The 23,537-nt window shown below is 43.9% G+C and overlaps 2 protein-coding genes across 6 annotated transcripts in view; both read right to left on the reverse strand.

Moving 5' to 3' along the window:
* Positions 1–456: 456 nt before the first annotated feature.
* Positions 457–16,072, reverse strand: ppox (protoporphyrinogen oxidase). The gene is made up of 13 exons (XM_075464733.1): positions 15,964–16,072; positions 12,736–12,826; positions 10,406–10,540; positions 9,985–10,100; positions 9,160–9,292; positions 8,614–8,758; positions 7,375–7,568; positions 6,004–6,064; positions 5,693–5,811; positions 4,002–4,115; positions 2,635–2,784; positions 2,486–2,528; positions 457–2,387 (listed from the first exon to the last, which is right to left on the reverse strand). The coding sequence occupies exons 2-13, from the start codon at positions 12,817–12,819 to the stop codon at positions 2,251–2,253; spliced, it is 1,431 nt and encodes a 476-aa protein (XP_075320848.1). The 5' UTR covers positions 12,820–12,826; positions 15,964–16,072; the 3' UTR covers positions 457–2,250.
* Positions 16,073–18,780: 2,708 nt separating this feature from the next.
* dyrk1b (dual-specificity tyrosine-(Y)-phosphorylation regulated kinase 1B) overlaps positions 18,781–23,537 on the reverse strand; it is a 63,997-nt gene continuing 59,240 nt past the window's right edge. For 4 of the 5 annotated variants that reach the window (XM_075464737.1, XM_075464738.1, XM_075464735.1 and 1 more), the window contains 4 exons: positions 22,725–22,845; positions 21,470–21,652; positions 21,042–21,145; positions 18,782–20,672 (listed from right to left, as the gene is read on the reverse strand). In XM_075464737.1, the coding sequence (XP_075320852.1) occupies positions 20,157–20,672; positions 21,042–21,145; positions 21,470–21,652; positions 22,725–22,845 (924 nt within the window). In that variant the 3' untranslated portion in view covers positions 18,782–20,156. Of the gene's footprint in view, positions 20,673–21,041; positions 21,146–21,469; positions 21,653–22,724; positions 22,846–23,537 lie in introns of all 5 variants that reach the window. The other variant, XR_012769788.1, reaches the window with a different exon arrangement.

Consider the following 23,537-nt stretch of genomic DNA (forward strand, 5'->3'; position numbering starts at 1 on the left):
GAGCTATTGGATCCATTCAGGTCCATTCTGTGGAAATAAATGGTTCCCAGACTCTTTGGCTGATGTCTTTTGAAACATATTTATAGGCCGAAAGAAAATATTCGGTTTTTCACAATCAAAAAGGGAAATTCAGAAAATGTTTCTTTAATTTCATTATCTAATCAAGGCACATAAATAATCCTGAGGTCAGCAATAGTATCCTGATATTTAAGTTGGGAAACAACTGGTTTAAATGACCCAAAATCAAAAAGCCTTAAATGGTTCATGTGTAACCATGTGCATTCATGACCTCAGTCAGTAATGCAAGGTATGCCTGTCCAAATCAGTCAGCAATGCAGTGAGAGCTCTGAGGGAAACTCGGCACTGAAGAAACCCGCTCAGAGATGCTGATCCTTCTCAGCCTGGCTGTGACAAACACTCAATGTACAGCTCAATCAAAAATGCATCAAGCCCATGTTAAATTCGGACTTATCGTGAAGTCCTGTTTTAATGACAAATGATTCACGTCATAATGTTCTGCCCCATACATTCCCAACATCGACTCCATTTGTGTCGTAGCCAGCTGTATTGTTCAAACCAAAAGCCTTCTGCTTTGTCCAGGTGAGCTTTTAAAAAGTCTTTGGTACATTTTGTTTGTCCCATGTCGAGGTCAATGCAAGGTCAAGGTTTAGACCATCATTCTGGTAGAAAACATCAGGGCGTGTGCTGGAAAGTGGCTAACAGAGATCCACATTTTGGAGCTTCTCATCCAGAGTCTGCAGAACCTACAGACCACAGTGACAGCAAAGATGCACTCCCATCTCAGACCTGGGCCACATGTATGAATGTTGGAAATGGATTTTATTTTTTTTAAACTGTTTCTTAGAGCAGCTTCGACCTTGTGGTGAGGAAGTGAAAAGGAAGAAAAAAAAACAAACGAGAAATAATCTAAAAACAGTTCAAAAGAACGAACATTTATCATTAAATAACGTCCTGCCTGCAGAGCTCTCTGATTTCCTCGTAGTCTTACCAGTTTTTTTTCCCCCCTCTTTTGCTCCAATCATGATTCCAGAACCAACACCATGAAATGCATTTGCTCTTATGTTCTGACTCTGCACCTGTGTCTTTGTCTGCAAATGATTATTTAAGGGGGAGTTGATATTTGGTCGAGCCTAAAGTTGGGAATGGAAGCCAGGCTTGTGGACATCATTTTATGTCGGCATTACAAGAGAACCATGGATAGTCACTTTTTTTTTTAAACTTGACAAATAAATGCAAATGCACATTTCTGTCTGTGCACTCTTACTTACAGTCATAAGTGTACAGAAAGTGTGAGGCATGTAGATACTGAAAACTGTTTTAGAGGAAGAGACCTGCAGAAAGCCTGTTTGCAGTCTGCCGACTGCTGTGGGACAAATTAAGGCTTCAGCATCATTTCTGCTGGTTGTTGCTACAAATGAAAATTCCCAATAATTTAAAAAAAAAAAAGAGTTATTTAACTTTACTGTATTAACCTTAGACAACATAGTTGTGTTAATGAAAGAAGACCATTGTCACTTAGATACATGGCCTGGCTCTTCCAGTGTACGTTTGAAGATAAGAAGCAGAATTCCAGGTTACTACATGATAGCTGCACATGGTTTTGTCCACAAAGTGCAGTCGGCCACTTCGGAGCCCCGAGTTAACACTGATTGCACAAACTGTTTCATATGACATACGGGAGAAAAAGCAAATGTTGTGCATGGATTGTTAATGGTACACAGAGTCAGATCACTGGACCATTAACAGCAAACATTCCCTTTTAAGACACTGATTTTATTCATCATTTATTCATCCGTGAGATTCCAACTTCAGTTAAACTGGAACACATCAAATCAAGCAGCTGGCTGCAACATCCACACGGTCAAATTAGCGGTGTTCAGATTAATTCAGCCGTTTCTCCAGAAAAATGATGTGAGAGAGAGGAAGAGAGAAAGACTGCACTGCCAGCAGCTATACTTTACAGATGCAACTATTTCTGATGACAAAGAGTTCTGAAATAAATATGTGAAAGTCTCTCCGAACATTCTTGGTCAGCTCCGTCCCGTAAAGAAAAAAGGCACTTCGTACAGTTCGTCTGTGAATCGAGAGGATCTGCTTCGGTTAGGGTGATCGTCTAAAGTTTGCATGTGAGAAGAGGAAAAAAAGAGAACAGACCTCCTCTGATAATAAATATATTAACATCTGCTCAGCAGCATGGGATTCACATGCTGCTGCCATGTTGCCGCCGCATCAAACTCCAGCTCCCAACAACTCCTCTACAGCCGTTCGTCCACTAAAGATGACATCATTCACCGACACGCCGTCAAAGGAGCAGCCACTCAGAGACAGAGGGAGATTCTTCTCCTTTATGAAGCTACGCATGGACTCTGCAAAAGGAGACAAACGGACATCAAACTGCTGTTTGCTCGACACTTTGTGGAGGGACATGTGCCAGATGTGCTGCTGCACCTGCCTCTATACTCACCTACTTTCCGAAAGTGTCCCTGATAATACTGAGGAATGCAGTCCTGAGAAGAACATCAAGGATTTCTCACCGTTAGATGTTAGTTTGTTGCCACATGATAAATCCTGAATCATTTGCTGTGGAGGTGCTTATATGCGGTGCTGCTGTACCTGGTGCAGAGCCACTCGGCTCCAGCACGGCGCTGCAGTGACTCCCAGGTGGCAGCGCACCGCCTCAGAGGCTCGGGCCAGAAGACTCTCTGTTGTCACAGACTCTGGAGCCCCAAAGACTTCCTGGAACCAGGCCCCACCCATCATCACCTAGGAGACAGAAATTTAGGTCATAGATTTGACCTCAGTCACATTCACTCGTGTGAAAAAGAAAATATTAGCCTCTTTCAACTCTTTAGTTTTATCATGAATATTCATTCAAATGCCCTGTTCCTCAGCAGGTGTTAAAACTCAGTCAATCCAACCTTAGATGAACAACAGGTGACATTTTACACTGTCATTGTTTATTGAATAAAAGACAGAAGCAGTGAGTGAAAAACTAAGTGAATCCCATGATTCAACAGCTTGTAGAAGCACCTTTAGCAGAAATAAGTTGAGGTAATGGTTTCCTGTATGACGTTTTCAGTCTCTCTCATGGTTGAGGAGGATTCTCGGCCCACTCTTCTCTCCAGCTGCTTCAGCTCATTGAGGTTTGCAGCTCTGGTTTCTGCACAGCTCTCTGAAGGTCCCACCACAGCATCTCAGTTTGACTTTGACTGGACCATTGCAACACCTTCATTCTTTTCTTTTTCACACATTCTGTTGTAGCTCTGATGCTGTGTTTGGGATCATTGTCCTGTTGATGAGCCAGTTTCAGCCCAGCTTTAGCCGTGGGACTGCTGGGTCAGCCCTCCACCACCGTGCTTGACAGCTGGTGTGAGGTGTTTGTGCTGATATGCGGTGTTTGGTTTCCTCCAAACGTGCTGCTGTGCATTATGAGCAAACATCTCCACTTTGGTCTGGTCTGTCCAAAGGACATTGTTCCAGAAGTCTTGTGGTTTGTTCAGATGCAGCTTTGCAAACCTAAGCTGTGCTGCCATGTTCTTTTTAGAGAGAAGAGGCTTTCTCCTGCAGCCCTTCCAAACAAGCCATACTTGTTCAGTCTTTTTCTAACTGTGCTGGCATGACCTTTAACCTTTAACATTCTAACTGAGGCCTGCAGAGTCTGAGATGTAGCTCTTGTGGTTTTGACCTTGGGGTGAACTTGCTGGGACGTCCACTCCTGGGAAGATTGACAGCTGTCTTGAATGTTTTCCACTTGTGAATAATCTTTCTCTCTGTAGAATGATGGACTCCAGATAGTTTGTATAGACTCTTTACAACCTGTTCTGCTACCCACATCAGGGCATTTGGGTTAGAAACAGCAGTTACACATTTTACAGGCACTGCACCACATCCATCAGAAATGGTAAGAGCGTTTATATGAAAAACATGTACTCTTCTCTGTCTGTGTGTGTCTGTGTGTGTCTGTGTGTGTGTGTGTGTACCGTCAGTCTGGTTGTCTGTCCAGCAGGTCTGTTGTGTTGAGGGAATGGAACGGAATCGTAGACCACCCCGAGTAACCCTTTATCCTCTGATGACGGAACAAGGTGACCAAAACCCTAAGCACACACAGACGGAGCTTTTTGTCACTTTACTTGTTCAGTTAAATAAAAACTGAAAGCAGAATCTGATGTACACAGCTGCTTCCACAACTTAGGATGCTGAAATAGAAATAAAGTTAGAACACAATGATTCGACTTTCTGCAACAGCATTTCAGTGCAAAATGAGTCATCTGTGCTCACTAAAACCATCAAAAGATGTGGAAATCTACAAGGCTGGAAACGGTAGTAAGAGTCGGGATCTTATGGGCTTCATGAGGAGAGAAGAGGGCACCATAGATGCTGCACAATAGAACAACAAAGTCAAATTAAAGTCTTTTGAATGACCAGCCTGCAGTCCAGATCTGTAGTTCATTCAAATATTAGCCTCATTCTGAAACCTACAGGACGATGAAGGAGGTCTGGAAGTGTTGGGCACTCTCACGACTTTTCCTCGGAGGACTACAGACAATCAGTCTGTGCTTTCAGCGTTTATCTAGGACCAAGACATCGTGTTCCATGTGCTGGTTGCAGATAAAGGGCAAAAAAGCGAAAAAAACAACAACAACAATAATAAAAACTCTAATGTCTCAGGTGGTGGATTTGAGTGTATTTAAGGAAATGGGCCTTGTGCTCGCTACATAATGTTTACATGCAAAGAACTAAAGCTTGCTGAAAGGCGATTGGTCAACTCTGTTGTCCCTGATATACAAGTTATGCGTATTCATATGCAGATATACCCTTACACAGATTATATTCCTCCAGAAGGACACTCCAGGAATCTGGAGTTAGGACCAAATTCAATCCTCAGCACTCCACCATGCTTTTGGATTTGGGTGTGTTGTCGGAGTTAAAAGGATCACACACGTGTGTAGAGATGAGCTGTACCAGGTTGAAATGCTTAGCAAATGATCAAACGTGAAAGAAGGGCAGATTTTCAGACTTTGGAAATATTAGGGTGCCAGTGTGGAGTGAATCCCCATCCACTCATGCTCGGATGATTATCTGTCTGAAAACGTGTCTGCACTGTACATTTTTATACTGTTATATCTGATGATGAGATACTGTATGTTTATTGCTTTTGATTAGGAAACCTTGGGTGTATCTGCCACATGAAACCAAATCATTTGTTTTACGCTGGTTATTGATGGAAAAGAGGAAACGGCTCCATATCAGCTTTGTTCTGTGAGCCGTAACGCTGATCTAACTCGAAGGATAAGTGTAGTTTACATGTGACCCCATCACAGACGGCAGACTGTGTGTCCTTTTTCTTTTCTGTGGCTCAGTCCTTCCCGTCAGATGACAAACAGCACAGAGGCATGCTGCTCTTTTATATGTGAGCAGACTCGTTTGTCCAGTTGTGGTGGACTGTGGAGGAAGAACCTAAAGTCAGATGCCTTTAACCTCACAGTCTGGCTGAGCTTTCTCACCACTGAACTCATTTCCTCACATAGTCCAAGAAAAACGAGCAAAACACAGAAATCCTACAACTGAAATAGTGATAGTGTGACTTCTGTAAATAGAGGAAATATTCCAAGAAAGGAATATACTTCCCGTCAGTGAATGCAGACTGAAAGCAAGCTGTGTGTGTTCTTACTGTAACAGGCAGGATGGAACCCTCGTACTCCAGATTTACCACAGCAACCGTTACTGCAGAGATGTCCTGCAGCTGCTGGATAAGAGGCTGGCAGGAGGGGGGCAGGACAGGGGACAGGGCTGAGAGGGCACAGGACACACACCACAGTCACATTTCCATTTCCTTCTCCCTGTCATCATGAGAAGTCTTCAAACGTTTCATCCAGATAAAGGCGCAGCATGTTTACAGTTTAAAGGCCTGCTGACAGCATAGTTTCCACTAAACGTTCCCGTCTGCTCATCGGGTGACCTGAGCAGAGTACCCCTGCTTACCTGTTGCAGGTAGTGCAGAGATGATGTGGTCAGCTGATATGACTCCATCCTCCAGATGGACCTAAACACACAGTCTGTTATACAAATGGAATGGTAAAAAAAAAAACCACATATCACTGTGCACTAACTCTGCAGTCTGTGTGAACTGTCCCTGATTTCTGTTCTGAAATAAGATGACTGCTGATTTTACTCCACTTCAGAGAACAAAGTGTGTGTGTGTGCTGATTTTACTCCACTTCAGAGAACAAAGTGTGTGTGCTGATTTTACTCCACTTCAGAGAACAAAGTGTGTGTGCTGATTTTACTCCACTTCAGAGAACAAAGTGTGTGTGTGTGTGCTGATTTTACTCCACTTCAGAGAACAAAGTGTGTGTGCTGATTTTACTCCACTTCAGAGAACAAAGTGTGTGTGTGTGTGCTGATTTTACTCCACTTCAGAGAACAAAGTGTGTGTGTGTGTGCTGATTTTACTCCACTTCAGAGAACAAAGTGTGTGTGTGCTGATTTTACTCCACTTCAGAGAACAAAGTGTGTGTGCTGATTTTACTCCACTTCAGAGAACAAAGTGTGTGTGTGCTGATTTTACTCCACTTCAGAGAACAAAGTGTGTGTGTGTGTGCTGATTTTACTCCACTTCAGAGAACAAAGTGTGTGTGCTGATTTTACTCCACTTCAGAGAACAAAGTGTGTGTGTGTGTGCTGATTTTACTCCACTTCAGAGAACAAAGTGTGTGTGTGCTGATTTTACTCCACTTCAGAGAACAAAGTGTGTGTGTGTGTGCTGATTTTACTCCACTTCAGAGAACAAAGTGTGTGTGTGTGTGCTGATTTTACTCCACTTCAGAGAACAAAGTGTGTGTGTGTGTGTGCTGATTTTACTCCACTTCAGAGAACAAAGTGTGTGTGTGTGTGCTGATTTTACTCCACTTCAGAGAACAAAGTGTGTGTGTGCTGATTTTACTCCACTTCAGAGAACAAAGTGTGTGTGTGCTGATTTTACTCCACTTCAGAGAACAAAGTGTGTGTGTGTGCTGATTTTACTCCACTTCAGAGAACAAAGTGTGTGTGTGTGCTGATTTTACTCCACTTCAGAGAACAAAGTGTGTGTGTGCTGATTTTACTCCACTTCAGAGAACAAAGTGTGTGTGTGCTGATTTTACTCCACTTCAGAGAACAAAGTGTGTGTGCTGATTTTACTCCACTTCAGAGAACAAATTGTGTGCCTACAGCTGAGGAGTCTCCAAACTAACTTCAAAACTTGCAGCTAACTCATCAAGATGGGGAATGACTCATCTTTCTTACATATCTAAAGTTTATCTGGACATTTACTGGCATATTCAGGGAAATGGCTTCTACAGTCCTCTCACGAACCTTCCAACCAGAAGCTGAGGGGTGAATCTGTTTAACAGCAGCCTCTTTGTGGAGCTCAACTCTCCCACTCTGTTGGAGGTACTCGGTGATAGCTTCTGGCAGAGACTCCACTCCCCTCTTCAGAGACCACTGAGCCCATGACTCGTCCGTGGATCTCTGAGCCAAAGGTCCCGGGGAGATGGCAGGAGTTGGACCTGTGGGGTACAAAGGCACAACTTCAATCCTATCATGACACAGAGGTCACTGAACTCACTGTTATTTGGAAGTCTCTGAACCTGAAAACTGGAAAAAAACAACACTTGTTTGGGTCCACCACTCAGTTCAAAATAAAAGGGCAGTGTCTAAAGTTGTGACTGGTACCAGTCAACTCTGTAATGTGGCCAACCAGAAGGATTCAGTGTAACCTGTAACACTGTATATACTAAGTTGATGAGTGTGTGTGGATGTGGTTTGTGGGGTAAACCAGAGCTAAAAGTACGCTTAGTTTAAACGCTTGTTTTAAAAAGGTAACACGTGTGAAACGTCTGTTATTTAAGATTATGAGATTAAGATTAAGGTCAGATTTATTGGTCATGCATACACACGAAATTTGTCCTCCGCTTTTAACCCATCCAGGTTGGCACCTGTTGACACACACATGCACACGCACATGCACATGCACACACACTCAGACAGATGCCAACCTGGAGCAGTGAGCAGCCATTCACAGCGCCCGGGGAGCATGGGGGGTACGGTGCCTTGCTCAAGGGCACCTCGGCCATGACTAGGAGGTGGACGGACACCCCTTCAGCTGTCAGTTCCACTAATTCTTAAGTGGCGAGAGTGGGAATCAAACCTGCCAAACGGTTATTGGACGACCGACTCCAAACACTGAGCCACGGCCGCCCGCTATGAAGTCAGCTGACCACCCGAACATACTGAATGAGCAGATTTCTTCCATCAAAAGACTTCGTCGGCTGTTGTGTCAGGACTCATGGCGCTCAAACTGAACGAGTGGTACAGAAAGTATGGGATATGGGTTAGGCTCCAGAGTCCAGACCTGAACCTCATTCAGAATCTCTGGGATGTTCTGGAGAAGTCTTTACACGCTCTCCCGTCATCAACACAAGAAGTTGGAGAGGAATTAATGTAATGTTGTTATGTTTCAGAAGCTCACTGGAACAATGCCACAGTGAAGGTGGTCTGTGATCGAAGCTACAGGTGGTCCAGCGTATTAACAGGGCAGAGAGTGCAGTGTACCTGAGCCCAGCAGAATCCCCAGCGTCAGGGAACCTCTCCGCTGTTCTGCCTTGTAGAAAAGAGGAAAGCAAGAGCGGACACTCAACTTCCTGCAGTCCCCTGCAAACACGCCCCGACACATACTGTCCACAGCTATGTCTGCCAACTGAACACATACAGAGGAAGAAAGTGGAAAGAGCCAGCAACATGAAACCAGTCATTACCATCATATTCACCAGAACACTACAGGTTCCCATTTTTCCAAATGCATCTCAAGCGTTTTGCACACAGCAGGGACTCCTCATAGAGCAAAGAAAGCATCCCTGTTCAGCTCTGGTTAAGGGGAATCAAGTGTTGGAAGTAACAATCTATAATTCAGCTTTCTTTGGCAAAAGAGACTTATGAAGCTGACAATGTTCTGAAGACTATGTACAGTCTAAAGTACACGGATTATCTACAACTCAGCAGTGTGATTACGCTTGGTTGGTTCAGAACGATGGCTTCATGCTGGGATTTAAAAAAGAAAAGATGTGAATGATTCAACAGGGTGTCGATACTTGTCCTCACCTCCTTTCCAAGCCTCCTGGAAACAAATGAATGGATGGATTCGTCGTCCTCTTTGCCTTTTCTTACCAGTATCTCAGTAGCAACACTAAACAAAAGGGGTCTGGAGAAGGGTGGCATTGTTCGTAACAGTCCCCTGAAAAAAGAAAAATACAGGTAGGAGGATCAGGAAAGTGTTCCCACAGCAGGCAAAGCCTGAGAATCTTTTAGGAATGAACACAGTGAATGAGCTGTGCTGCAGTAGCACGTGGCGATGAAATCATCCCAGTAGACTGGTGTGTAGAAAGCTCCCATAAGCCCCCCTGATAGCCCCGGATAACAACAACACGGCAGCTCTGAGCTAACAGTGCAATAGGACGCGTTCAGTCGTTCATTGGTCTTAAAGTATTGGTGAAATAAAGACAGATGATGCCTTATTTAGAGGCTGTATTGTCTCTGTCCTGTTCTCTCCTGTTATATGGATATAAGCAGATCTCCAGTGATCTAAATATCTTCCGAAGGACGCCGACTTTCACCAAACTGTTATCTGTGAGTAGATGAACGTATTCTATGCCAGAGATAAGGTCCAGGTTTAAAAAAAAAAAAAGGTTGCGTCTCAGATTGGTTAGAATCCTTTAAATACCAATCAAAGACTGATAAAACCAAAGCTGGCTCCACAGCCACACCAAATATATCAGTCAGGATTCAGATAATAAACCCAGGATATTCAACGTTGCAAGATGATTACATGAGTCATCTTCTTCCTCATATTCATCTTTTTTTTTTACTGTTCAGCACATTTGATTTGAAACTTTTCGACTTTAAATACCTTCTCCCGGCCACTTTTACCTGATATCTGAGGGCATCTTGTGAAGCTGTTTGTTCACATACAAAAATCTGTTCTTGGAGGCAACATGACTGTAGGAGACGGGCAGAATCTCCTCCCCTAGACCCAAGTCTTCCACCTGCAAACACATATACACTTTGTGAAACAGCATTAGCATCCACTCAATCCATCCAATCAAACCTCCAGATCTTGGTTTTTGCATGTTTTCTTAAACCTAACCCAAATCCAGCGCACATTATAATCCTAATCTGAATCTATTTCTTTACAAGTTTAGAGGATGATTTTCCTCAACCTCTAAACCCCCGAGTTTCTTTAGTTTAACTCATTACACTTCCTCGGTGTACAAGTTTATAGTCGACTCATAATGCAGCTTTGTGTATGTAACCACACCCATGATAAAGCTCAATACTGAGTTAGACTGACCATATTGAGTGTGTTGCGTCCCACTGCCCCAGCAGGTCGGATCCCTCTTGGTCCGAGTTCAAATACTGCCCCATCTGACCTCCTCGTGGACCAGAGCCAACCTCCAAAACGACTGCTAGACTCCAGAACAATCACCTGTGATTCAAAAAGAAAGAAAAGGACAGTCCACACATGACAAAAACAGGAAAAAGCAGCATTATCCCCTGATCAGCCATAACGTTATCACCAACAATCTAATACTGAGTATGTCCTCCTCAAGAAAGGGAGTGAACAGAGAACATCTGAGGAGGTCCTCAGAGCAGTCTGGTGTGGGACGGCAGTGTTAGATTCTGTGGGTCCGTTCTGTTGGGGGGGGGATTTGTTTACAGAGGGACCAATTTAACCCACACTTTCAGTCGCATTGTCGAAACTGGAACATTTGTGTGCTTTGTACTCTGTCTTTTATGTCTATTATGACCACTATAGCAACATAATTTCACTGTACACTGTGCAATGAATATTAAAGGAATTTAAATTAAGTGAATTGAACCCAACCATCCGCAGTCCATGACTGCTTCTCTTCAGCCCTCTGTAAGCTTGTTTTCTTCTCTTCAGGTGTTAGTGATGGGTTACGTTTGGCTTTCCTGGATGGAAATCCCATTTCCTCCAGCTGGTTTCTTACAGTTCTCTCACAGACATTAAAGCTGCCGTCGGCAGGTTTTCAAAATTCCGAGTCTAAAGTCGGAAAATTCGAACTGATACAACTTTCAGGTCCCTCCCCCTCTGTGGACGAGGTTGTGCACGAGTTCACACCAGTGTGCGCGCACACAAGCTGGGGCAGACTCACGCTCAGCAGCGTGTGCACAAGCTGTGATTGACAGGTAGGATTCCTCCACCCTAACGTGATTGGTTAAAAAGAGCCGGGAGCGCTCGGTTTTTGCAAGCATGATTACAGGCTTCAGAGGGAGCTACAGATTTCGGGATTTTTCCTAAACAGCCTATTTAATATTCTACGTCCAGAATCCCATGACCGTTCAAGCTAATATGACTAAAAAAAAGTTGCCGACGGCAGCTTTAACTCCTGTTTCTGTCCATTTGATTTCCCATTTCTTTTGTTGAACATTTTCTGTTTTCAGTCAAATTGCTTCGAGTTTTCTGTCCCGACTCTTTGAGGTCTTTCTTGGTCGACCTGTATAGTTCCCTTTTACAACCTTTTGTTGTAAATGCTCCACATTTCAGACGCAGCTGACTGGGGGAAAAAACAACATCTTCTGCCATACAGAATTGATTTTCATAATATTTTCATTGTTTCTACCGACAGCCCTGAAGATGGAGCCATGTTTCCCAGTTAATCAGGAGCTGAAACGGCTCCTGAAACTCTGCAAGGACTCTCTTAACTGCAGACTGGTTTGTATATTTAAACTTGCACAGATCTTTGTTTTAGAAATGCAGATTAGAAGGGGATTCCATCAATTTTCCCTCCACTTGATCTGGTAAAAGGGCAATTAATTACGTTAATATCACCTAAAAAACAAAATGTTTAGCTGTTATATAAAATAGTTTCTCATATCTTTGTTTTTGATGCTTTTTCTCCACTACTAAAAACAGCTGAATGAACATCCACCAAGACTAGTGACTAGGTATTTTTTGCCATGGATTCTAACCATTTATCCATCCATACCAATCCAGTTAAAAAATGTATGACTGGTGAGAAAGGGAAAGAAAGAAATTTCCAAAATGATGGCCTTAAACTCACAGGGTAAACCTTTTCATGAACCTGAACTTGACAAAGCGATGACATAAACCCCGTTCAGCTGCAAACGGTGATCGGCCACTTCAAATAATTTTTTTTCTGTTATGGGTGGGGGTTGTCGGTAACCACACCATTCACACAGAAATGAAAACTTTTATGAACCCAAAGGTCTTTGTTGCAATCCTCTGTATGCATCAAATGCAACAGCAGTTTTCTTTTCCAAAAGTACAAAACCAGCATTTTATCTCAAAGGTTTAAGATTTCAAAGGTTAAATAATGTTCTGTTCTCAGATTGAGTAAAACAGAGTCCCATCATCTGGTGAATAGTGCCTTGAGATGACATTGTTGTGATTTGGTGCTATATAAATAAAACTGAATTGAATTGAAGAAAAGAGAATATACTGGAGTTGCTTTTCTGTAATTCAGAAAATTCAAGAACTTGGAGAAGACAAACATGCAGTTATTTAGAATGATATGTTTTAACAAAGAAGAAGAGGCTCAGTATCCACTCTTTAAAAAAATAACATGGAACAACTACAGAAATCAGTGTAAATAAGAACAACGCCTCTGTGTGTTCAGGTACATGTGTTTGTGTTACCTTGGTAACCTGGGGGTTCTTGCAGAGGTAGTACGATGCAGCCAAACCCCCGATTCCGCCTCCGAGGACTGCTACCGTTTTCATTGGCAGACTGCAAACACAAGAACATCCAATAACAATGGAGCTTCAACAAGGAAACAGGAAGTTAGGGTTGAACATGTTGCTGGTGGGGTGTGGCAGGGTGTGTCTGGTAAACGAGGCCTGTTGGTAACGATATGGAAAACAGTTTGTTTATCAGTCGTCTCCTTCGACCCCGCTGCCCGTCCAGCTGGCCGTTTTTACTCCACACAGAAGGCCAGCTTCAGGCTGGCAGGAGCTCTGAGACTCCCACAGAGTTCTTTCTCCAACAACTGCCGTGACAACCAGAACTGAAACAGAAGCTTCATCCTTACAAGGTTCCTTTTGCTTTTCACTTCCTGTCCTCAGTGTCACCCATGTTTGTTTTAATTGCATTTATTTGTAGGGTATCAAAGCTGCAGGAGTGCTGCTTCCCTTTTCTGTAACGCGTGTGTTTTAACGGTGCTTTGATCAATCAGCCACGCAATGATGATCAGTCAGAGGGCTGATCAGGAGAGGTTTGCAGTTTTCTTCTTTTTTTTGGGAGAAAGGAGAGTTACAGTGTCAACTATTCACACACACACACACACACACACACATAACTTTGCTTTCACCTGATGATGTCATCGCAACAATCAGCTGGCGGGTGTCAACAGTAAAGCAACACTGATCCTGATTACGATTCTCAGAAACAGTCCTGTCAGTCCTCTGTGTGTGTGTGTGTGTGTGTGTGCAGCAAGCAAAGCTGAGAGGTAAAGATAAAGAAGAAGAAAAGTTTTCCACCAGCCCTTAATCTGCATAAAAGAAGCGATGAACAGACCAGGCCCCAAACCTGCGCCAGTGTGTGTTTTTAAATGAGCCCGAGTGTGCAGTCAGAGCCGAGGATGCTGGGAGCTCTGCTGCTGTAAACTGGGCCTGACAACGCTTTCATTGTAAAGGCAGAGGAGGAACAACATTATTCACAAAGATCTAAAGAAATCCAAACCTACAGGGAAATGCTTTGTGCTTGTTGCTTTGGGAATCCCTAAATGCCTTTAGCTGTTGTTATAAACCATATTTCATTCAATGTTGGTTACCTCATACCACAAAAGGTCAATTTGTTGCGCTCTAAGCATACTGAGCACAGGCTGCTGTGGTTGAAGATAATAATGTTCCAGAAATCAGAAAGACTCTGCAACCAAAGCTGCTTCATGCAAACAGAAATCAGCTTCTAGTTCTGAGTGACCTTACTGTGTTCGTACCACAATACAGAAGCATAACATCCATAGGTGGCACCGTCCTCATTCAGAAACAGCTTGGTATGAGGAGTTCATCTGCATCTGTGCTCAGGGGTCTTCTGCCTTAAAGTCGGCAGTTTTAAAACTTTTTCCATTAAAAAAAGTCTCATTAGAAACCACTGAAACAATCCCTAAGAACCTGACTCAGGTTTAGCTGCTATGAAGTCGTTTCATGAATAGGTAGTTTATGAGTTTCTTTTGAAGACTTGAAAAGGTCAGACATGTGTGCAGGATGGGACTCTGAGCTTCAGCTAACCAGCATGAACTCTACAGAAAGCATCCATCATGAAAAAGATTAATGTTACATTTCTAGCCTTTAAATGAGAAAATGGGTACCACACATCGCTTTGTCTTCAGGCTGCTGAGGAGCCGTTTAAACTGGTAACACCACAGCATCACAGGAGAATGTCGGTGTGACTGCAGAAACAGTAGGAAGTCAGTGTGAAAATGCCTGGAACTGAGGGGAACTTCTGGCACTGTGTGCGCAGCTACATGTAAGTGATCCAGAGCATCAAAACCACAAAGTAAAGAAAACTACAACAATGTGTGTCAGTACATTCTGTGTTCAGTCAGCAGAGAGTCTGCTGTAAAGCCCAAAAGCTGCAGACCTGACAGCATCTGTGGCTGTGCACTAACAACATATGTCCAGCAGCTGGCTGATGATGGAGCTGAGAGTCTGCCCTCAGTGACTTCTGCCCTGCCCTTCTGACCCTTCCTCCGCCTGCACACCCTACAGTTTGCATTCAGAGCCACCAGATCCACAGAAGGTGACACCTCACACAGCAGAGCACTGTTGTGTTGCTCCTGCTCGGCTCTCTGCTGCTCACACACCATCCGCTGCCTACCCGGACGTGACGACAACTTTAACGTGACCACCGCTACGCCACCATGGTGGGATGGATTACAACCAAACAGTGATACTTCTTATCAGGAGATCCATGATCCGGAGAACAACCTGTTGCTCAGTGTCAGCAGAAGCAAGACTTAAGAAGAAAAGGGACAAAGACACCCACCATCTGAGCAGAGGTGGACCCTGACACACACACACACACACACACACACACACACACACACACACACACACCTTGGATCCAAGGACTCAGGTCAGCTGGTCCAGTCCAGACTAAACATGGAGAAGCAACATTTAGCTGTTATGCTGCAAACAAGTGGAGATTAAACTTTCACCAAATTTATTAAATCCAGGTTAAAAACATTTCTTTTCTCATGTGTCTATGCATGAAATCTAAACGATACATTTAAACTTATCTAGACTGTTGCTTGTTTTTAATCATTTTAATTTAATTACACTATTTCTTTCTCTTTTATTTATTTTTAATGCTTCTTCCACTCCCTGCTGCAATGCTTTTATTTTATGTAAAGCACTTTGAATAGTTTTGTACATGAAAGGTGCTGTACAAATAAACTTGACAACAGGCGCACACACACACGCGCGCGCACACAGCTGTACTTAGAAGCCCAGCAGACAGCATCAAAGTGAAAACTCTCAAACTGCCTCCGCGCGTGCACAGCCTCACACGGAGGTGGCGCATTGAACCGTCCTGAACATCACGGGCACCCACCGAGAGTCAGCGGAGCTGAGTGGGTGTCAGCCGGGGCAGAACCCGGCCGACGGTCCCTGCAGCCACCAACAGAACCCCAGCAGGAGCAGTTAGTAACCCTCAGACTGACGGGTTCGCAGGTTTCCTTCACTTATTCACCCCCCCGGAGCACCTTCTGTCGCTCTGTACAGATGAGCGTTGAGCTCTAACAACACGGGACCTGCCAAGGTGCAGGTGAGGGTTCTTACGTCTGCCTGCCGGACACAGGTGAATACCATAGTTTTCACTCCTCGTGCCTCTGCTGTAGGAACCAAATATAAAGAGACAGGTGTTACCTTTTTGAGTGACGCAGCAACCACGAAACCACAGCCCGCTCTCGTCTGTCTTCTCCCAGCCGTGTAGGTTCACGTAACCGTCCCTATGTGGTATAACTGCGCTTCTTCTTCTTCTGTTTGTAAATGGGTTACAAAGCAGGTTAATGGAGCATTTACCGCCACCCGCTGGACTGGAGGGCTGACTACAGACAAGCTAACGGTATTTCACACGCTCTGTTCTGGGGTGTGTAACTGCTGCTACCTTCTGGTTCTGTTCACTCTCACACATATTTCTGAGTAGCAGTTATTGCAGTTGTGTCCTGCCATGTTGTTTCAATCTGATTCTTGATGACCGACTTAGCCTCCGCTTTACCCAGTACAATCTGATGTCCAGCTTTTGGTGCTTTGAATGATTGTTTTTCAAAAATAGCTTCAACTCCATGTCAGAAAAATGTGGGAAGCTGTGTGAAATGTAAATAAAAACAGATTGAAATGATCAACAAATCTCATAAACCAGTATATATCATTTTTGACAACAGGACATAGAAAAACATACAAAAGCAATGTTGAAAATGACACCTTTTACGTATTTTTCATGAAAAATATTAGATATTTTTGAAAAATGATGGCAGCCACACATCTTAAAGCAGCTGGGACTGGTCCATGTTTCCCACTGTGTAGCAGTAAACATCTGGAACCGAGGAGTCCAGCTGCTGGACCTTTGGGAGATGTGGTTTAACATTGTCCTGCTGGAATCTGCCCGCTGACAGCTGATACCAAGCTGCTCGGTCCCGCTCCTCTTTAGTCTTTTCCTTCCTTTTTTTTGTTGCCCCATACCAACTTTTTGAAATCAAAGATGGGCTAATATTTTTCATGAAATAGACAAATTTCTTTTACTTTCAAGTTGATGACATCTGTTAATCGTTGCATTGTGTAACTTATTTACATTTTACACAGTGTCCCAACTATTTTGGAACTGGGGGTGTATATGCTGGCTTGTGACGAATGGGTGGCCTGTCCAGGCTGTGCCCACCTCTCACCCGGTGACACCCGGGTCATCACCCGGACCTCTCACAGGTTGAAGCAAGTATGGAAAGCGGATGAATGTATCATCAGGAGAGTCCATTGCTACCAAAAGCACGTCACCGTTACCAAAACGAGTATATGCTTATAGAGAATGTCCCTTTATGATTTATATGATTCAATTGAAAGTTGAACAACCAGGTTAGCGTGATTAGGAATTAATTAGAAAGTGTGACTGTACACCAACATCAAACACTGCGTACACATCTTCAGTTGAAGGCTTTCCTTCTTCTTATAACTTTAATCACTGTCCTGTGTGTTCGAGTCCACCAGCAGTGCCTACATCATCTGGAGGCCATCCATCTGTATTCTTGTCAAAGACAACAGTAACATTTCTACCCTACGTCCCCGCAGTAAGTCGGCAGGGGGGACTTGATGATAACATTGGGATTATTTTTAGCGGCTTAAATGCTTATCAGAATAAACTGGAAGTAACTTCTGTCTCCAACTAAATAAACTTTTTCACCATCTCTTATCTGAAAATGGTGACACCTGCTGGCTGATTTTGGCCTCTTGTCATTACATCTCAGATATTTGTAGGACTCCAGTGGAAAATGGACGTTTTTTGAAAGCATAAAAAGAAAACCCTGGCATTTATAAAATGGACAGAAAGAAACAAATAGATAAGTGGTATATGTACAACTTCAAACTTGACTGTGGGACTGAATTCATATCAAACACCTGGCATCAACAGCTGATTCAACAGAAAAATTCAGTTTCTGCAGAAAGAACAAATTCTAAATTTCACCATTATCATCATGTTAAACTGTCAGGTTAAACCTCAGTGTTGACGATATCATATTTGTGTTTGTTTTCCATCGGGAAGAGCTTCTTTAACATCAATAAATGTGCAATGACTGGTATCATGATGGGAAACTTTCACCTGATCTTAAAACCGACAGCCTGACATGTTGGTTCAACCAGAGCTGCTAAACAACTTTTACCCCCCCACAGTTGTAATAAGGAAAAAAAGGCACACATCTGAGTGAAGGTGATCAGTCAGACAGAAGGGTTTAATCAGCTCCCTGTAGGTACCGAGCTGACGTTCTGTCTGTAGGAAGGTCAGCATTTGCAGCCTCGATCAAAGATGGTGACTTTTGTTTCCACGTGTTTGGAGGTCTTCAGCATTGTTTCACATTGTATTGGAAGTATCAAGCACCTTCTTGCCAAGTTATGCATCATGTTGATGAAAGAAGATCTACTACGAAATAAAGCAGCCGTTTGCCATCAGTGCCTCCTGATGAGGAACATGACTGCATCTGCTTTCACTCCGTCAGTCTGAGATCAGGGGGTTTGGACCTGTGCTGCTGGGCTCTTTGAGCTCTAAAATACTCTGAGGTCACCTCAGTGTTGAAAGATGCATCAAAACAGATTCAAATTGACGGGGACCAATCACAATGAAGACTGCAGTGAAGGTGTTAGATCACAGCTCAGTATGAAGGGAAATTCTTTCCATTTTGAGAGACTTTTAGCTCCTTTTCATTCAGTTCCTCAGACTTCAGCAGATACACCGAATTCCCTTTCGCCTCCATCTTCACTCAGCCATCTGCCTGAAACAGAGTCTTTCTTCTTTATTAAGCATTCACTCTTTGCAGGGCCTTTTGAGTGCTAGAGTATGACCTGCAGCTCCTACAGGAGGTAGGTGGGCTCGGAAAGCGAGAATTCCTTGGATGAGCTTCATCCTGCAGGAGATGGTGTGGCATATTAGTAGGAAGAAAGGCAGAGAATGATCTTTGTTTGACTTTGGTGTGCAAAAGTATACTCTTTATTCTTATTATATATCCAACTTTATTTTGCCCCAACCCTTCCCCTCCACCCAGCCCCCACAACCAGTGGCATTCCCATGTCACCAGTTACTGTCACTGTTACAATAGCCAATCAGAGCTCACCTGCAGAAAGAAGGCAACCAAACAAAGAAGAGCAGAAAAAAAATGTTACTTTCAGTTTGTTTTTCTTGTTAAATAGTAATAAATACATTGAGATGCAGTGGTTCTTACTTTATCCTTTTCTCTTAAGCACAAGGGTTAAAAAGTTTTTCATTTCTGTTTCTATTTGTTTTTATTTCTTTATTGATCTGTGTTGGATCTTTAGCAGCAATCCGGACCAGTTGTCGTGGTGATTAGCAGCACAGAGAGGAGGAGCTGTCTGGAGGAGAAACACAACAGGAGAAGAAGGAGAAAATGAAGAGAGCGTGGAGAGAGGAAGAATGAGGAAGAGGAGGAGATCCATTTGAATGTCAGCAAGGCATCATCATCATCATCGTCGTCGTGGTCGTGGTCATCATAACTGTCCTGTCACCTCCTCTTGCTCTCAGTCCCGGCCCAGCAGAGAGCCACAGAGGGTCCCGCTTACACAAACAGCGAGTCCTCAGTCACATGTTGGCGTTTCCTCGCTGTCGAACTTCTTCTGTCCCGATGCAGCATGCACACACACTCACACATCACATGATCTACCTGTGTGTACTGACTTTGAATCCATGTGTGTTAAACTGGACAGTAGAAACTCAGGAGCTGATGGGCTGGTCAGCAGACACAGAACATCCCAGGTGAGGGGAACCAAAGCCTGACCATTTACAGATGTGCTGTGGCTGCTGTACACACACACACACACACACACACACATATATGTATATATATATATATGTGTGTGTGTGTGTGTGCTAAGACTGCTGATCTCCAGGGGATAAATATATATGACTAAACTAATGGTGAACACCAATATGTGCTCCTTTTCCACATACAGCCACAGTATGAGTTAAACATTTAAACATGGCCCCTCTCTCTCTCACATCTCTTCATCCTCCTCTTCCTCTCCACACATAAACAATAAAACAGAACACACAACTCCTCAAACCCGAGAAAAATCAAACAATATTAATCAACAATATTAATAAAAACAAACTTGTCAATCACTCCTTTCCAATAACAGCTGCAACAACGACCACAAACTAAAACAGGATAAAAGGAAAGTTTTCCCAGCATCCTCCTCCTTCTTCCTCCTCCTCTCATGCAGAACAAACTGTCTCCTCCAGCACAAAATTCACCTCTTTGTCTCTGAACTCTGGCTGTATGTGGTTCATTGTAGTCGTTGTAGTTAAAATTGTATGGCTTTAGGGCATGGTTCAGGTTTTATCAAGAGTTGGCTGGCCCCTCGTCTGAGTCCGGCCTCCCTCTGCCCCCCGCAGCAGGGTTATTGTTGTTGGAGGCAGGGTAGTAGTCCTCAGGGGGCGGGGCTTGTGGCCCTGGGGCGGTGGGGGCCGTCCGAGTCCGGAAGGCAGACAGTCCAATTGGCAGAGCGAGGGGCAGAGATGCAGAGCCAAACTGAGAGGCCTCCATGGAAGACACCGCCCCCAGGTGGTGCAGCCCGAGGGACACGCCCACATCCATGCTGTCACTCATCTGGGGCGAGGATCCCTGCTGACCCCCGCCTCCACCCACGCCCGTCTGTCCACCCTGCCTCAGTCCACGCCCACCGTTCCCATGGTGAGAGTAGGTGGGGTGGGGGTGGTGTGGTGGGTCCAAAAAGTGGCGCTGGTGTTGTTGGGTGGCAGCTGGCTTATGGAGCAGCAACTGGGTGTATGCTGGGTCCTGACCCCCACCTCCACCATCACTGCCTGGCCACATCCTCATCTGCTGCTGGGAGGGAGCCTAATGGACACAACAACAGAGAGGTGAGACGGGTGCAGCTCCGGTTCTGGTTCTGGTCCCATTCCTGTTCCTTCCTCTCTAAACACACCAACACTACAAAGATCAAACAAGACGCTCAGACATGTTCAGTCACAGTAAAACACACGAGTCATGTTATAGGTCTGCCTCTGCTGCTGCTGCACAGCCACTCAGGAGGCGCGCTCATCACACCGCCGCCTTTTCATGACTCTCAGGCGGGTTCGTTGAATATTGTGGAAACACTTGGGAGGAGCAGGACTACTGTTGTCTGAAACGTGGACTCGGCTCCAGCATCAAACTTCAAACAGGTGGTGTATGTAAAGCTTGGATGTGCTGTGGTGTGGGGTGTACCTGAGGACTGGTCATCTCATAGTCTGAATGGGTAACAGCAGAGTTGTAGTAGCGGTTACTGTAACGGTAGTTACGGTTGTCATTGGAAGAACCACTGGAGCCACCTGCAAATAAATCACACCGACATTAACTCAGTCAGACTTTTTGGTCGATCACAACCGATTGTTGGAACACGGTTCATTATTTTCATAATACTGTTTGTCTTTTTATGTGCTTTGCTTCTAACAATCTAATGACGGAGCACACGCTCTGCTGTGCCTTCTGTTTCCACCATCACATGATCACATGGCGCCTTCCATGATTTGAAGAACTATGTGTTTAGAGTTCCTGACTTTCGGTGCTGTTTACAGTGAACTCTACGGTCACCTGTCAGCTGCCTCGCAGACTTTCTTTGTGAGGATTATTATGGGGTAGGCTGTGAACTTTACCAGAGCTAGAAACAGAGCTAGTAGTGGAGGTTGAATGGGAGTGGTCCATGGCAGGAGAGGTGGATGTAGATGAACTGGTGTTGGTTCCTTCATCTGTCGTCTTCTTGAAGAAATTGTGCTGCAGGGCGTAGAATGGCGTGATTCGGCTTTTAGGGTCGTAGTCCAGCATGCGCAGGATCAGGTCTGCAAGAGTTCGACAAACAGGACCATGATGATTCATACAGCCGGCCATTACGCTGCCACCAGCCTGGAGCCCCGAACATCGTCTTAATACGGACTGGAAGCAGCATTGTTACCAGACTACAAAGTCAAAAGTGTAAATACAGATCATAATGGAAATGGAAATTATGTTTTTATTATTATTTATTTACGTACAAATATCATCCATCCATCATCCATCCACATCTATCCACATATCATCCATCCATCCACATCTATCCACATCCATCCATCCATCCATCCACATCTATCCACATATCATCCATCCATCATCCATCCACATCTATCCACATATCATCCATCCATCCACATCTATCCACATATTATCCATCCATCCACATCTATCCACATCCATCCATCCATCCACATCCATCCATATAATATAGTAACACTGACAGAAACATCCACTGAAAAAATATCAATGAACGGACAGACAGATCCTCTATGGGCTGATTATTGCTCCTTTTCACATTTTATTTTATTTACATTTTATTTCTGAACTGAAATAATAACTTTTTTTTTTAAACTTCTATTGTACTAAAAACTTTTCACAATCTTTTTTCGAACAGAACCACCAGCAAGTTTATCTTGTAGGAAGACAGCCTAAAACAGAGTGATGAGGAGCACTAATGTGTTTTTCCTGTGGCTGTGTACGAACGTGTAGTGCACGCTGCTCCTGCTGTTCAGTGCTCGTGTGTCAGTGGCACTGCCCTCTTGGTCCTTCGCAGATTTTTCTCACTATGTTTAATCTCTGAAGCGTTTTTACAGCTTTTTGAACGCAACACTTATTGCTGACATTACAAACTGAGTGGATTTTAGCCTCTCTGGTGCTTCCTTACAGTCTACATTTGTAATATTTGTACATTTTATTATTGTATGAATGTTCTTTTTTATTTAGTCTGAGAAAGTCAGGGAAATTATTCATGAGGGCTCCAGTCTTCGTCTCTGATGAAGCTTTTCGTGGTATTTCTGATCTCACTCTAGTAAATAATTTTCTTGCTGTTCAATAACTTTGGACAGTTAGGTGATGGCATACCTTTAAACTTCAGGTAGTCACAGGGGGCATGTCCTGGCTCTCCTGCCCTCCGGCCCCCGGGGCCCCCAGTCTCTACACCTAAAATCTCATGAAGACGTCGTGTGGCTGGCGGCTTGTACTCCTACAAAATAAATAACCAATGATAAATGTTAATATGAATTTGGTTGTGTATATTTTGAAACACTGGATGTTAACATTTATAAACAATAAAACAGTTTGCAAACTGCAAAAAATGTAGGGAATGATTTGACTTGTAATTGACGGTGTTTTACAGTTACACACACGTGTGCAGTACAGCATCTGAGCACCTCCGGGTGATGGACTTTTGTCTTGAATGAGGCCAAAGTGCCGCCACACGTCAGTCGGTTGATAAGGAGCAGGGAAGCCACTCCTCCCCGTTTGCTGACATCAGCATTTTGTTCGACATGCTTGTTTTCTGCTGTTGATATCCAGCATGTTTGTGTCAGAGGAGTGGAGACGTGTTTTTGCTGTTAGTTGCACCACCAAAAGGCAAAGAGAGATCTTTACCTCTGAAAAGGAGGTTATAGGCTTTGTTGGTCTGAGCAGGATTATGCAAAAAGCAGATTTGCATGAAATTTATTGAACATGACCCAGTTTAGACAGGACTTATTTTTGGTCTGGACCCAGATCAGGTGTTGGATACAAGAAGTTTTTATTTAGCCTCAGTGCGGGTGGGCAGGCCCGGACTGTTTTACAGTTTCTCTGCCTGGAAGCAGAACTGTCTGATGGAGCCAAAAGAAGATGGATGTACTGAATAGTTATGCATCAAGTTTTCCAATAAAGCAAATAGTA

This window comes from Odontesthes bonariensis, chromosome 5 (assembly GCF_027942865.1).
Source record: "Odontesthes bonariensis isolate fOdoBon6 chromosome 5, fOdoBon6.hap1, whole genome shotgun sequence".
NCBI lineage: Eukaryota > Metazoa > Chordata > Actinopteri > Atheriniformes > Atherinopsidae > Odontesthes > Odontesthes bonariensis.